The sequence below is a fragment of the Pyrus communis genome, chromosome 3 (assembly GCF_963583255.1).
Source record: "Pyrus communis chromosome 3, drPyrComm1.1, whole genome shotgun sequence".
In the NCBI taxonomy this organism is placed as follows: domain Eukaryota; kingdom Viridiplantae; phylum Streptophyta; class Magnoliopsida; order Rosales; family Rosaceae; genus Pyrus; species Pyrus communis.
In genome coordinates, this window is record NC_084805.1 from 22,191,929 (window position 1) to 22,208,613 (window position 16,685).

Here is a 16,685-nt window from a genome sequence, read left to right on the forward strand (position 1 = left end):
TTGAGTAATGAAGAAGTTATGAATGTTTAAAGTTTACCCAGTTTCCGGCAAGTTTTCTAGTTTTCCAACGAATCAGTCACTTTTTAGGCTATTTTTCGGCCATCTCTGGAAATCATTGGGCTTCTAAATAGGTATAATCTTGTTCTACACTTTCTTATCTTCATTTTGATATATTATGGGGTCGAATTTGGTTAAGAATCGATTGAATTACGAAGCTTTGAAAATTGCTCAAAGAGTTTTTAACAGAAGGACCAAAATCATGGATGGTGGACAATCTCAGGGACCATTTCTATTGATTTTCAATCTCAAAGACCATTTCTACTGACCATGCAAATCTAGAGACCATTTTGTATAATAACCCAATAAAAAAATAAAAAGAATAAAACTTTCAATTCACTCAACGAACTCAAGTATAGGTAGAAAGATCGTCAGGAGAGGATCAACTTTCTCTCATGGGCCGAGACCAAATTCCGGCAGGATTGGGGCAGAATCACCAAAACCTCCGCCAAAAAACCGTCACTGTTCTAGGCTCCAATCTTTGAGCACAGTTGATTTTGAGGTGTGGGTGTCATATCAGATGGAAGAGGGTGCTGATCTGCATGTCGGGAGCAAAAGAGGAAAGCAGAAATCAAGAAAGGAAACCAACTATAAAAGCTTGGGCATTTTTTATGATAAAATTATTTTAAAATAAATTTACAAAATTACCCTTGTATTATTTTATGCATTCATTTTTCCTGCTTTTAACTTTTTTTGGCCGAGGGGTATTTTCGTTCAATTAGTTTTATCGAAGCCGGTGACACTAAAATCGGCATCCGGCTTTATATATAAAAGATAATTGAGTCTGTTTTTACTTTTTCCTAATAATTTAATTTTGACAAAAATATTTTTCTATTCTTATCAGTAGCACGTCGTTTTCTCTTTTTTTTTTCATTTCTTTTTCTTTTCCACTTATTTACTTAATAAAAAAAATAATGAAAATTCTCATCAAATAATATTCTTTTTTGAGCAAAGTCTACATTAAAAAGAGAGGGAGAGGGAGGGAGAGAGAGAGGGAGAGGGAGAGAGAGATGGCCTTAGAACCCTCAATCGTCAATGATATCCTTTTTTGAGCAAGGTCTACATTTAAGAGAGAGAGAGAGAGAGAGAGAGAGAGAGAGAGAGAGAGAGAGAGAGAGAGAGGCATTAGGACCCTCTATAAAAGGAGGACGAAAGAAAACTGAAAAAAAAAGGGGGAAAGAGAATAGAGGGGAGGAGGAGGCCAACCAAAAGAGAAAAAGGGGGGAAGAGAGACGGGTTACTTGCACAAGGCCCCTTATCAAGAGAAAGAGGAGATAAATGATAAGGTTATAGAGAACAAATTTTTAAATTAAATTCGTAAACTGAAAAGTGTGAACCAATAAGAAATAAGCACGTTAATCAACATTTAAATTAATAATCTAACCATCAACATTTACATCATTTGGTTTACAAATTTTAGTTTAAATATTTAGTCTCCCTAACATTACCCGGAGAAAAATCTCATAATTTGTATAGTGACACGTGATTTATCATTCCGTATACCGGTCACATTAAAAAATCTCTTGTACAAGACACACTATAGCATAGCATTGAACGCAATTAATGTAAAAACTCAAGTACAGCTGCTGTTGAAAATCAAACAAAACAGTTGCACATTCGAAAGATAAAAGCCATGGTAGTTGAAAAAAGGAAATGGTTGGGCAGACAACTATTTCATATGCGTGCATGAAACATGTGTAGCTCCAATCTTATGAAACCTCTTCCAAAGTTGTGTGCGTTTATGTTTCAATGGTGCAAATGGGCCTTCCGTCTTGTTCTGCATCTATTTGTTGATTGGTTATCTTTTTAAAAGTTTTGTCGGCCACATGAACTGTGAAGCTTAAATCACTTCATACATAAAAATTTGCTTTAGATTTCCAGTTGAGAGGGTGCGATGTAGAGCAGAGAGTTGAGAGAGTGAGACGCCAGCGAGGAACACGAGGGAGAAAAAGGAGGAAGGAAATGAAGAAAGGAGACCCCGTTCCACCGTGAGATCAGTTTGGGCTCATTTGTTGTGAACCGTCAAGATCAAATCCAAGGGCTTAGAACCGTCTGCATATTTGGTCCGCATAGTACAATTTGCCATTTAGGGTGTTGATTGGTTATCATTTTAAAAGTTTTGTCGGGCAATTGAACTTCAAAGTTCAAATCACTTGACACAAAATAATTTGCTTTAGATTTATCACTCAGTTGCAACCAACAAAGAGAAACTAGAAGGGTTAGGCAGATAATACTTTTATGTAGTCATTCATGGCTAGCTGCATAACTTGCTTGCTCATATTTTCAAGCTTAATCTGGACTTACTATTACACTGCTGCAAGTGCAAGGGACACACTCAAGCCAGGTGACTCTCTCAGCTCCACAACGTCCTTATGTTCTGCAAAGGGGACCTTCTGCTTGAGTTTCATTCCATACGGCAATTCCAATTACAGCCATTTGAGCATAGGGTGCAGTGACTTTAATCGCATGGGATGGATTGCCAGCCGGGACAAACCTGTTTTATAGCCAACAGGAGTTCTTACCTTGGACAAGAATAAAACGTTGAAAATCATGGACCAACGTGGGACGCTGTTGGAGCTTTACTCTGCCAGTAGAGAAACTGCAAATACTAACACTAGTGCTGTGGTGGCTACTCTACTGGATTCTGGCAATTTTATCCTACAGGAAGTGAACTCTGTGGATGGATCGAAGAATCGAGTTTTGTGGCAAAGTTTTGATCATCCAACAGACACCCTTTATCCAGGCATGAAATTAGGTGCTAACCATAGAAACGGGGACATTTTGTCACTTACTTCATGGTCAAGTGAGACCAACCCAGAGCTGGGGCCTTTCACCTTTGAATGGGACTACAAAACGCAAGAATTGCAGATTAAGCTACGCGGAGTGGTTTACTGGACTAGTGGAGCCTCTACAAGTAAGAGACTTAAGCTGCTGATGAGGAGATATAATTTTAACATTGTTTCAAACGAAAATGAAGACTACGTCTCTCTAAACCAGACTTCTACATCAGAATGGTACTTAACCTCAGCTGGACTACTGTATGACTTTGAAGTTGGTCTTATTGCAAGAGCAGATTACTGTTATGGCTATAACAGAGATGGAGGGTGCAAGAGATGGGCGGAGAAGCCAACTTGCAGACATGTTGGTGACACATTCGAGATAGAAAGTGGTTTCATTAGACAAAACACCTCAAATTCAACCTACCGGACTGATTCTAATAGAAGTCTAAGTCTTAGTGATTGTAAAGATTCTTGTTGGAAAAATTGCGAGTGCTTTGGATTCAACTTTCTATTTGAAGATGATCAGTCTGGATGTGAATATTAGACAGGAATAAACTGGGAGTTCATTCAAGGCTTCACTAGTGATACTACACTTGCTTTTTATATGTTGAAAACAAAGTCACTTCGCAATAATGGTAAGTCTACTGATCATTAACCTTTTCAACTAAGAACTTACCCGCTAGTTACTATATCATACCAGTGCAGATCGTCCCACAACAGGAGACGCATAAAACAACGAAGGAAATTTGGCCGCGCTCACACACACACACACACACACAAACACACACTAGTATATATGCAATTAAATGGCAAGTACATTTACTAATGAATGCAGATACAAAAAAGCGGATATTTATTGGCACTGGTATCACAGCTGCTACTCTAACTATTACTTGTCCCATGCATCGCTTGCTATGTACTACGAAGAAGAAAATTTGCACTTTCAGGTACACAAAGTTATTCACGTCGATTAAAGTTTTTGTCATGAATGTAAAATATATTTTGTACCTTAATTTACATAGGCGAGAATGAGACAAGGATCATTGAGGATGAATTGCGTGACTTAATGAAATCTGATCGACCTACTGGTGCTACTGCACGTCAAAATGATGGAAATATGAGACATGATTTAAGTGTCTTTAGTTATGCATCTGTAATGGCTGCCACATGTAATTTCTCACCAGAAAACAAGCTCGGACAGGGGGGATTTGGTCCGGTTTATAAGGTAAGGTTTTAAATCATAGAATGTTATTTCATCTATTGATGCTAAAAACAAATTGCTGATCAGGTGAGATATTGTGCATCACTAATTCAGGGAAAATTGGTGACGGGCCAAGAAGTAGTTGTTAAGAGGCTTTCAAAATGTTCAGGGCAAGGAACATTGGAGTTTAAGAATGAATTGATACTCATATATGAACTCCAACATAAAAACCTCGTCAAACTTTTTGGATTTTGCATTCATGGCGAAGAAAGGATGCTCATATACGAGTATATGCCAAACAAAAGTTTGGACTACTTTTTATTCGGTTGGTAACACTCACTTTAATCCTACTGCTTGATTTATTTTTGTTTCAGATATGTGTGATATGATAAAAATTATCAGTCTACCAATTCTTGTATATACTGAGCAGATTCAACAAGAGTCACGCTACTTGATTGGAAGAAGCGTTTTAGTATAATTGAAGGAATTGCTCAAGGATTGCTTTACTTGCACAAGTACTCAAGAGTGACAGTAATTCATAGAGATTTAAAAGCAAGTAACATACTACTTGACGAAAATATGAACCCTAAAATATCTGATTTTGGTATGGCAAGGATTTTCAAGCATAATGAACTGGAAGCAAATACTAATAGGGTTGTCGGAACATAGTAAGTAAACAATAAATTGGTATTTCATCTCTTTCAGTTTGCTATATTACATAACATGGATTATTTATGTATGCAGAAGTACTAAAACAAGTGTCTTTTTCTATTTGGTAACAGTGGTTACATGTCTCCTGAGTACGCCATGGAGGGCCTCTTTTCCATAAAATCTGATGTTTATAGTTTTGGAGTGTTAATGCTTGAAATTGTAAGCGGCAGGAGAAACAATAGCTTCTACAATGCTGATTGCGTGCTTAATATAGTTGGATATGTATGTCATTCCAATCTTAATTGTGACGACAAGTTTTTCTTCATAGTTTTAGGTGCGTGATTCTAATTAAATACAATCCTGCATGTTTCAGGCATGGGAATTGTGGAAGGAAGGCACAGTTCTTGAATTAATGGATCCAACATTAGGTGATTCATGTATCAAAGATCAATTGTTAAGATGCGTTCATGTTGGTCTGCTATGCGTGGAAGAAAATGCAGCTAATCGTCCTACCATGTCAGATGTCTTATCTATGTTGACAAATCAAAGCACACCGTTGCCATTACCTGAAAAGCCCGCATTTTTTACAGGAAGAAATGTGGCTGAAACTGGTGTGAGTGGAAAAAAACCAGAAATTTTTTCCACAGCTGAGATATCCAATTCCACTGATGTACCGCGATGAATTTCATTACTATTATGTTTACGGTTTGCTTGATTTTAACTTGCTTTTATATGGTGGAACTAATAAGTTGGAAAATTACTTTTTCCAGACAAACTAATGTACCTATGGAAAGACCAAATATAATAGCTGTTGGCTTTGTGTGCTGTCTGTTCTCTGCTGTATAATGTTCAGTTATATATAATAACACAGATTAAGCAAGACGAGCAATACTTTCATGTGTTTAATCTACCTGATCAAGGTACGCAGCAGTGGTAGCTGTTCAGGCGAAGATTTCTCTAAAGAATGATCCTCGGACCTCAGCACAGCTTCTTAACGGATTGGCACTTTGGATGTGTAATCAGACTCTTGCTTGTTGATGTGCTGCAAGAAGATGACAGAGTTAGTTCTGAAAAGTGCCTTTGTGGGGCCTTAGGTGTAGGCTTTGAGACTTGCAATCAAAACAAACTAAGTACTAGGCGTGCCACTGCTATCTCAATATAGCAGATGTAGAACAAGAGTGTTTTAAGTCGATTACTTGCGCCCAAGTTGCTCGGACTTCTTGTTATCAAGGGATTGTCATGGATAGATTAAGTCCACATTAATGTAAACAAGGACTTTTAGTTCAGAATCTTGTATGTTCGAATAAAAGGAGTCCAGAGCCCCTTAAGTCATTTGTTTGGTCCTAAATTGCTTTTAATGAAGGCATATTCATTAGACTAACCAGATCCAGATACAAATAAGACTCTTAAAGTAGGAAAGTAGGTGGATATGACTTGAATACATATTGGAGAATGTATTAAGTAATAGATCTACAAATTTAGAGAACAAACAAAGAGTATCGGGCAAGATTTCACCTTGTCTGTTAAGGTTGAACCTCTTACAATCACTTCTTTTTTAATTAACAGAGGTTTATATGCTAAAAAGGAATGAATAGTAAACAAGTTTATACAAGAGAATCGATACTACGCTGCTAAGGGAGATAACATATCTTTAAACTGGGCAAGAAATAGCTTGTCACTAAAAATGAGTGACTCTGGGTTAATATTTCCGTTAAAAGTGGCGGCAAAAATCTTGTCACTAAAAATGAGTGGTTGATATTTCCGTTAAAAGTGGCGGCAAAAATTTTGTTCATATGTCCGTACAGAAACGATAAACGAACTTTCAAATAATAACGCGCCCCATTCCATAGTACTCCACAAACTCGCACATTATGCAAGCCTTGTGCAAAAGGGGCCAATTTCAAGAAGCTTTGAGACTCCTCTCCAAACCAACCCAATCGAACTCTTATTACTCTCTGTACATGAATATCTTGCAGATCTGCATCGACGAACGAGCAGAAAGGCCCGGTCTTTTGGTTCACAGCCATGTAATTACAGATGGGTTTGGTTCAAATTTGAATTTAGATACGAAGCTGCTAATCTTTTATACGTAATTCAGCCGCATGGTTAGTGCCCGCAATATGTTTGTTAAAATGCGTGACAGAAATGTCGTGTCTTGCACCGTTATGATTTCTGGGTATCTTAAAGGTGGGTGTTATGAGGGTGGTTTGATGGTGTTTCTGGGTATGCGTCAGGCTGGTTTTAGGGCTAATCAGTTTGGGTATGGGAGTGCATTGAGGGCGTGTACTGGGTTGAGATGTTTTGAAGTTGGGAAGCAGATACAAGAGTGTATTGCGAAAGGTAGGTTTGCTGAGAACTTGTTTGTGCAGAGTGCGTTGGTTGATTTTCATTCTAATTGTGGGAAGATAGAGGATGCACTATGTTTGTTTGAGGAAATGTCGGTGAGGGACTTGGTTTCGTGGAATGCTATGATTGGCGGCTATGCTGTTCAGGGTTTTGCTGATGACTCTTTGCGTATGTTTCATTAGATGATGAAGGAAGGTGAATGTTTAAAATGGCTAAAATTCTAGTGTTTTAAAAAAATTTCCCGTGTTCTTTTCTTTTCGTGTGTTTCTGATTCCTTGAGTAATGTTTACTTGCCACATTGCCGCATTCGCCTTGTGTATATCAATGGCATTGCCCTTTCTTTCTGCAGCATGACCACTGATACATTCAATATAAGAGAAATTATGGTCCAATGTTATTTACACCAGTTTTGTGTATGTGTGTGTGTGCGTGTTATTCCTTTTTTGATGTACTAACTCGCATGAAAGTAGTCAAAAATTGGTTTCCCACTGGAGGTTCCTGCTTGAGAAGCATGGTTACAGTAAAGTCTCAATAATCTTGTTGTCATGCCTTGAGATTTTTATAGCATTCATATGAACACCTTTACTTGTCCTCTTATTACTTATGTCTAATTATCGTCTGTGACCATTTAACTTAGGCATGATCCCTGATTGCTTCAGCTTGGGGAGTGTGTTGAGAGCTTTAGCCGGAGGTAGTGGTCTTATGAAGGTGAGTCAAATACATGGATTCATCACACAACTGGGTTTTGGCTCACACAAATCTTTAAGTGGATCCCTAATTAATGCATATGCAAAATGTGGAAGGGTAGAGAGAGCTCATAAGATATACAGGAGCATGATAAAAAAGGACGTTATATCTTGCATGGCACTGATAAATGGATATGCACGAGAAGGTAACTACAGCAGTGATGTGCTAGACCTCCTTAAAGAAATAACTCTTATGTGCGTGGCACTGGACGGTGTCATATTATGCTCCATGCTTAATGTATGTGCGAATGTTGCTTCATTGATCTTGGGAAGACAAATCCATGCCCTTACTTTTAAACACCAACCTTGTCATGATGTGGCCATGGGAAATACTCTTGTTGATATGTATGCAAAATGCGGAGAAATTGAAGATGCTAACCATGCTTTTGACGAGATGGAGGAAAAGAATGTTATTTCATGGACATCGATAATTTCTGGATATGGAAGGAATGGCTTGGGACATAAGGCGATTGCTTTATATAAAATGATGGAATACGAGGGATTGCAACCTAATGATATCACATTCTTGTCTCTTCTCTTTGCTTGTAGCCATGCTGGACTGACAGTTGAAGGATGGGAATGCTTCAATACTATGCTTGGAAAATACAACATCTTGCCTCGATCTGAGCATTTTACTTGCATGGTAGACCTTTATGCATGTGCAGGTTTGTTAGACGAAGCTTACAAGCTTATGTGTAGTATGAACATAAAGCCTAATTCAGCAGTTTGGGGAGCCTTTCTTGGGGCGTGTAGTGTCCATGGTAATAGCTCACTTGGAAAAGTGGCAGCAATGCATCTTAGTTATATGGATCCAAGGAATTCAGTTAACTATGTTGTTCTAGGAAGCCTATATGCTGCATCTGGTGCATGGGACAATGCTTTGGAAACTCAAAATTTGATAGAGAGGAGAAGTCTGAAGAAAGAACCAGCGCAGAGCCTTTTAGTATCCACATCAAGTAAAACTGTGCTTTTGCATGCAACTTAAGACGGTAAAACTAAGTAAGTTTGTTGTTCATTCTTTTAGAGGAGCAATGCAGATCTTTTTGTTTATGCTCCAAGAGTAGATGAAAGTTTCTTATTCTTCTCATTCTACTTCATGATATCATTGTTGTCGAATGATGCAGACCTGTTTCACATATTGCTTCTCAACGCTCGGGTATTTACCTTTGTAAAAATTTCTGCACTTTTATATTTGCGTCTTTCTTCTTGGCTTTGTGTTCAAAATCAACATATTACTATACTAGGGCCTCACCTCACCAACATCTATGAAGATTGAGATTTAAAACATGTTAATATATTCATTAATTCTTTAAGCGTCATTTTAATTTTGGAAAATATTTGACAGGCACGGAAGAGTCATTGGATTCAATTAAATCCACGAAACAATATTAAGAAAAATCAAGGTTCCGGTCAATGAGGTCAGAGTAGAGATAGACAGATAGGATGGCTTCCATAGGTTGATGTCCTTTGACAAGTCCATGCTTTCAGGTGGAACTAGGCTTTTTCAGAATGCTCTGCCCAGAAAATTGATCTTGTGGTATGCCATGAAGTAGTAGGAGGAATTGCTTGTTATAGACTCATTATAATCTGTGGCGTCGTGTGATCCATAGCCTCCTGGTAAACAATCCCTGTCTTTAACTTTTGCATATTGTGTGTCTGTTGTCTTCCACACTGAATCTGCAGGAGTTGATGCATTTGTAGAACTGCAGAACTTACGAGTAAGAGTTTTGTTGCAGGGAAAGAGTTACCTGGATTAAGAGACAGGAAGAGATAAGTTTACCGCTGTAAAACCATTCCAACCGCAAGAACATTGTCTCAGAAGCATGCTGGAGAACAACGTCCAAGGCTGGATGACGTTTTCTTTTCCGTTCACATTTTGTGAAGTAATCGTCACACAATGAATACTTATGCTCTAAACCAATATTGTACGTTCCTAGGTTATCGGAAACTGGATAGATCTGAGAGGTCTGTCATGTTTTTTATTTTGCTGAGTTAAAGGACCTATATGTACGTCCATAAGGTTTAATCATGTGAAACTGCACCTGAGCAGGAAGGTGCACAAGAGAGTTCGGCACTCGGTACAAATATATGATGCTTTCTTAATTTTTTTGCTCACATTTTTCGCAATTAAATCTTTTATTGTATGAAGTATGAAAGATAAGTTCGGCTATGAGAAATAAGGGGATCTGGATTTGAATATCTAGCCTAGTCCTGGATGCATGTGGAATTGACAGGGCATCGGTTAGGAGTCTCTCACAAATCCACGCAAACATGAGCGATTGTTCTTAGCATTTTTCTTATGAAAAAGCTGAGTTGATATCATTTCATGCAAAAGAAATACAACCCGGCCAAACATGACTAGATTGTCATCCTGATTAAAGTACACAGTCAAAATAAATCTCTTTTGTTAACGTGATGAGTGACGTATACACAAGAGATATATTTCGTGAAAAATGAGGGATTCTTGCATGCGAACAATTGCATAAGGCATCTGACATGAAACATATGACTGACAATAGGTTTGAGATACTGTCATTGTGTTCTAATTACATATATGTTTTGTTATGTTTCACTGTTTTATGAGATGATCGGACGATTGACGTGGTACAACAGTTTTCAAAACCCAATTATATGTGCACGTGCCTTGCATACTGAATTGTCATAGCTTGAATAGTTGAATATCTACATTGCTTTTGCCATTCCATTTTCCTTCCATTCAGCTGCAAACACAATATAAAGGTAAATCTACGAAAAATCTCCATCAAGTTTTGCACGTAGAACTTATATCAAAATTGATAACACCCCTTTGGCGTTCTTCCTGCATTGAATCACAGTCCATATCTGACATGAAATTCAGAGTTGGATCGTTACTGAAGCTCCGCATCTTCCTACCCACATCGCCAAATTTGCAATCTTTCCCCAAAACTTTGTTACCGGCAACGTGGTTTATTTTCACACCCGCAACCTATTCGACGATTTGCCTGACTGAGGAAGAAAGTGCGGGAGAAGACATTGGAGACCAACCAAAGAACTCTCTACAAGTTCTGAAGCAATTGGGCTGTAGTGACACTGAAATTTCGATGATCTCCACGCGGGGGCCTTCTCTACTGAATGCCGACGCGAACCAGCTTGAGTGCAAACTCAAGCTTCTAACTGGCTTGGGCATCACGGCGCCTGAGCTCGTGAAGATTATCATTGGCCGTCCTCGGTTTCTCACTTCTCGGGTTAACCATTGCTTGGATGAGCGGCTCGAGTTCTTTATGACATTGTTTGGATCAAGGGAAGTGCTTGTCAAAGCCATTGTGAGGAACCCTTCTCTCCTGACCTATGACTTTCAGAAGAAAATCAAGCCCACCATTGCGCTGTACCAAGGAGTCGGTCTTAGTATGCAGGACTTGATCCAAATGGTTCTGTTGCGGCCTACGTTGATCCCAAGAACTTCATTTGATGAAGAAAAGATGGAATATATACGAAAAACCGGGCTTTCAACTGGTTCCAAAATGTATAAGCATGTTGTCACAATCATTGGCGTTTCACGACTTGAAACTATCCGTAAGAAAGTTGCAAATTTGGAGAAGTTTGGTTTCTCAGAAGATGAGATTTTTTCCCTTTTCGCGAAGTTCCCCCTTGTGCTGACACTATCGGTCGATAAGGTTCAGAGGAACATGACTTTCATTTTAGGACAAATGAAGCTTCCTGCTACTACGGTTCTTGAGCACCCATGCTTGGTGTTCATGAATTTGGAGGATGTGTTGAAGCCACGAGTACTTCTTGCGCGGAAGGTGCAGGAGATGGGTCTTGATAAAAAGATTGAAGGTCCTATGATGATGAGGGCAATGAGAATGACGGAGAAGCGGTTTTTGAAGGCATTTGTTCGTTGTCACCCAAAGGATGTTGCTGATGAACTGATGGAGTACTACAAAAATGTGAAGGGTGTAAAGCGGTTGGCTGAAGCCTCAAGGACGTTACGTCAAGGATTTCCTTTCTGAATGTTTTTGGCTCAGGTTTTCATCTGTATGTCTAAAACGCGTCTTACTGTACAGGTCTCTATACATTTTGTTACGTGAACTTGGAGCAGTTTGCATACATTTGCGTTGTTTTTTCTTAATTTGGGGTTCAACCGTTCAATTAATCCATTATTTGTGGTTCAATGTGTCTTCTTTCACTACAATGCGCTACTCAATGATGTTCGACATTTCATCTGCTTTGTAGGCTGCTGATTTGTTCTGATTTTATAGGGTCATTTGTTGCCGTTTACATTCTTGGGACTGGTAGTGAACTTGACTGCCGCAGTGAAGAGTAACAGTTATGAACTCGATAACAAAGAAGGGTGGTTCAACGCCCCAATGTGTTTAGGAAGCACTAGTTGCTCAAACTAACAAACACAGTAGAGGCTCCAAGAGGGGATTTCTAAACGAAAAGCAAAAGGCGTTTTGCTATCCATGTTACTCACCAAAGCGTGGCAGGCAAGGAGATAGTGCAGCTTTCTTCGTTCTTGCATATAAGCGTGACTAATCTTATAGCATCGTTGCTTTTTCGATCTTAATTTCTTTTCCATGGCGAGAAGACGAGACGGGAAGGAGACTTCGATCATTTAGATTTTGAATCGTACTGTAAATATTGATGAACCTGTTGTACAACTTTGTGCTAGGATGCATGAAATTCATCCTTGGCATTGCTTTTGATAGTGTAGTTATATCACACTTCTTCCCACGAATTACCGAAAGGTCGTATTCACTACATTTAGTTTGAGGCAAAGTTTCAGGGTATTTGAGTACTGTGGACAACATCAAGAAAGGTTTCCCTTCATCTAACCTTAATAAAATGTGAAGATAGTTATCAAAATCTCTCGATCGTGGAAATCCCCTCGCCGCCCGTTGAGGGAGGGATGGTATTGAATTTTGCATCATACGGTAAAATGAACCTAAACACCATTTTAACTAGTTGTATCCTACGGTATTAAATTCTAAATCATACTATCATAAGGTATTTTGTTAAGCATCTTGCTCGTACGACAATAGTGATCAAAGAAATATTAAGTAGTATCGTGTGTAACAGTAGTTAGTTTACTAGGGCCAATTGTATACGTGGTCCCTATTTGGTCTGCCGGAGAAAAAATTCGAAATTGTTTCTCATACTAAATAGCAGGATAAAATAGTAAATAAATAATTGTCGGTGCGATTAGCAAAATCGTGGGTGCATTACCCAGTCTCAAAACTGATTCTCTGAATGCGCTTCCTTCTGCCTGTGCCTAAAACCTCGACGCGTGCTGTCCTTAAACCCTCTCAAAGGCTATCCATGGCTGCCCAGGTCCTCCTCTCTCTCTCTCTCGTTGAATGTTCACATCTGAGTATCTATTAATTTGCTAATAAATATCTTTTTTCTGTGGATTAGATGGAAAGCTCAAAACTTGGCGCGCCACTCTGACGAGATGATGAGTATCCAGAATCAATGGCAGTGGTAAATCCTACAGAAAACGCTTTTCGCCGTTTCGTTTCGATTACATCAGTTCAGAGAGGATCAGGACACAAGTTTATTGCTGTTGTGGGTATGTAAGAAGATTTGAGTTTCGAAATTTCGGATAAAGCTTACCATTCTTCCTACTGATTCTTTTACTGCATTCCGATTTCCAAACATTCCTCAGCCAATAATTTGAATTTAATCAATGCCCATTTCTCCATATTGGTCCTTGTGCAAATACAATTTGTTGCCTGGATTTCATAGAATTCCAATATTGTAGCACTACTGACATGCCATCTAGATTTGGTTCTTTAGTTAAGCAACTTAAGTTCCGAATTTTATTGCCACCCTCTCAAAATTTCTTCGCTTTTCCGAAACTTCTGTACCCAACAAGTGGTTTACTTTTCCCACTCACCACCTATTCGACGGTTTGCCAAGCCCAGGAAGAAGGTGTTGAAGTAGATATTAGAGACCAACCCAAGAATTCTGCAGAAGTTCTGAGGAACTGGGGTTGTAGTGATACAGACATATCCAAGATGTTCACGCGGCGGCCTGTTTTGCGGAGTACTGACCTTAACCAGCTTCAGTCCAAACTAAACGTTCTAAGTGGCTTGGGCATTACTGCACCTCAGCTCGTGAAGATCATAAATTGTTACCCCCGGTTTCTTAGTTATCGATTTAATCATTGCATTGATGAGCGGCTTGAGTTCTTTATGAGATTGTTTGTGTCAAGGGAAGTGCTTGTCAAAGCCATTGTAAGGAACCCGTCTCTCTTGATCTATGACCTTCACAATAAAATCAAGCCTGTCATTAAGCTGTATGAAGGAATTGGTCTTAGCATGGAGGACTTGATTCAAATGCTTCTACAACGCGCTACATTGATTCCAAGAACTTCATTTAATGATGAAAAGATGGAATATATTCGAAAAACCAGGCTCTCAACTGATTCCAGGATGTACAAGTACGTTGTCACAATTATTGGCGTTTCACGCCTTGAAACACTCAGTCAGAAGATATCTAACTTTGAGAAGTTTGGTTTCTCGGAAGATGAAATCTTTGGTCTTTTGGGAAGCTCTCCCCTTGTGTTTACACTGTCAGTTGACAAGGTTCAGAGGAACATGACTTTCATTATAGGAAAAATGAAGTTCCCTGCTAAAGTGATTCTTGAGAATCCATTTTTGCTGTACTCAAATCTGGAAGCTGTGTTGAAGCCACGGGTATTTCTTGTAGGGAAGATTCAGGAAATGGGTCTTGACTTGCAGATTAAAGGCCCTAGGATGCTGACGGCATTGAGGATGACAGAGAAGAGGTTTCTGAAGGCATTTATTAATTGCCACCCAAAGGATGTTGCTGATGAATTAATGGAATTCTATACAAATGCAAAGAGTGTGAAGCGATTGGCAGAAGACTATTCCAAGAAGAACTTCCATCAAGGATTTCCTTTCTAAATTTCTTTTGCTATCAGGTTTTAATCTTTGATCCTGAAAGATATCTCGTTATACTTGCCTATATCCATTATGTTACATTATGGACCATTTTGCATATAGCGGCATTGTCTTTCTTTCATTCTGTATAATATTTGGGACTCAATTTATTCTTTATGATTCATGGTCTCTCTCTCTCTCTCTCTCTCTCTCTCTTTTGTTGGCACTACATAGTTACAGAACACCCTTTTTTGGGCAATAGGGAAAGCATAGTAGAAAATGTTCATGGTAAAAACAAAATGCTGAGAAGTATGGGTTTTATTCTTTTGGCTTGGGAAGTACTAGTCACATAATCAATCAAGTAAATTTGAAGTATTACCCTTATAAGTTTTGCTGATAGATGGACGAGCTGTGCCTTACATGAAATAGTTTGGCAGCAATCACGTATTCAGAAATATCGATTGGTGTGGCTACTAATTCTATTTTATGTGTTTTGTTCTCTTTGCAATTTTCTAGTTTTTTCTCTCCTGGCTTCCTGTTGGTCTGATAGAGAGCTCTTATGCTGTGCTTTAAAGTTCAGCAGGTACATGGGTTTTTGGAACTCTTATCTCTAACGCATCCTTGTAGATTGATTCCAGGCATTGATAGACTTTTTATTTCAGTAGTTCATCAGACGAGTTTCAGATTCCCGCATTTCTTAATTAGAAGCGGGTTTTGATTAAAACAAAATTCACTTTTACTTTATATGGTTGTGTTTACATATGTTGTACCAGTGCGCGTGAATTTCATCCCCAGCATCTCTTTCAATATTGTGGTTGTGTTGTTTTTGTTCGTAATCGTATTGTGTCGTTGACATTTGCACGAAATCACAGGAAAGTCAGATTCATAGTTCGTTGGACACGGTACTTGTAGTCTCAGTGTTGATTAAGATGAACTGCATAGCTATAAGCTAGGTTTCTTCTCTTATTTCTTACCTATACAAAATCTGGTGCTTGTTTCTTGTGTCATGTTTTGAAGCAGCAGTTCCGACTGTCATTTGTTTTGTTGGGATCGTTTTCCAACTGATAACACAAAATTAAGAATTCCAAATATCCTTCTTTGTTTAGGCCAGAAGAATTCTCACTGGATTGGTCAAATAAATACTTAGCTCCTCAAATGAAGAGTAGGAGTTCCTACTCAAAATTGTTTGTTGCGATTCATAGAACTTCATGTTTATGATCATAACGGTTCATATTATAAATCACTCTATAAAGATCTCTTCTGCAAAAAATCAATTAAAACTAAGGTCGTTTAGTCATCAAACTATATAAAAACAAATGAACGAAATTAGTCACAAATTGTCCATGTATTTGCTACAATAGATTAACTAAACGATCGTAGTTTAATTCATTTTTTGCAGAAACGATCATTATAGAGTGATTTATAATATGAATTGTTTTGATCATAAGCATAAAGCTCTGTGATTCTATCACTGACTCATTTAAGTTAGGTACTCAGTCGTTGTCACATTATTCTGTCACTAATTGTCTGATTTTCCTTCAAGTTGAGATGAGAGGAGGGGAACTTGAGATAAAACTTGGATTCAAGTAATTGAAATCGTCCCTATGAAAGAAAAACGTTTTTTTTATGAACGTATGCAATGTGATCTCCACATGCAAATGTGTTTTTAAAATAATTAAAAGTGTTTTTGGAATCAATCCTTAGTAAAAATGCAAGTGAATTATAGAAAAGCGCTTTCACCAACAATGTTTTCAGTTATTTTAAAAATATTTTCAAACGAACCTGCATTCTCTGATGTAATGGTATTCAATCTTTCGAGCATGAAACACATTATTTGAAGCAAGTGATATAGAGATATCGTCACAACATAAAAGTTGATGGTGTAAGCAATGTGAAAGTGAAATCACTTTCATGAAACAACTTGTAAGTCCAAGTAGTCTCAGAGACGTCGATAGCGATCTATATTCAACTTTTGTAAAAGATTTTGCTACAGTGTCACTTCATCTAATCAGATTTTGGC

The 16,685-nt window shown here is 38.3% G+C and overlaps 2 protein-coding genes and 2 pseudogenes across 2 annotated transcripts; all 4 read left to right on the forward strand.

The window, feature by feature from the left end:
- The first annotated feature begins 2,307 nt into the window (after positions 1-2,307).
- LOC137728936 (G-type lectin S-receptor-like serine/threonine-protein kinase CES101) lies at positions 2,308-5,524 on the forward strand (annotated as a pseudogene).
- Positions 5,525-6,478: 954 nt separating this feature from the next.
- LOC137730245 (pentatricopeptide repeat-containing protein At3g20730-like) lies at positions 6,479-9,849 on the forward strand (annotated as a pseudogene).
- A 667-nt stretch (positions 9,850-10,516) lies between these two features.
- Positions 10,517-11,981, forward strand: LOC137730321 (transcription termination factor MTERF6, chloroplastic/mitochondrial-like). The gene has a single exon (XM_068469390.1). It carries the CDS (start codon positions 10,628-10,630, stop codon positions 11,768-11,770), a length of 1,143 nt encoding a protein of 380 aa, XP_068325491.1. The 5' UTR covers positions 10,517-10,627; the 3' UTR covers positions 11,771-11,981.
- A 979-nt stretch (positions 11,982-12,960) lies between these two features.
- Positions 12,961-14,864, forward strand: LOC137730090 (transcription termination factor MTEF1, chloroplastic-like). Its single transcript, XM_068469154.1, has 2 exons — positions 12,961-13,091; positions 13,176-14,864. Exon 2 carries the CDS (start codon positions 13,532-13,534, stop codon positions 14,687-14,689), a length of 1,158 nt encoding a protein of 385 aa, XP_068325255.1. The 5' UTR covers positions 12,961-13,091; positions 13,176-13,531; the 3' UTR covers positions 14,690-14,864.
- The last annotated feature ends 1,821 nt before the right edge of the window (positions 14,865-16,685 follow it).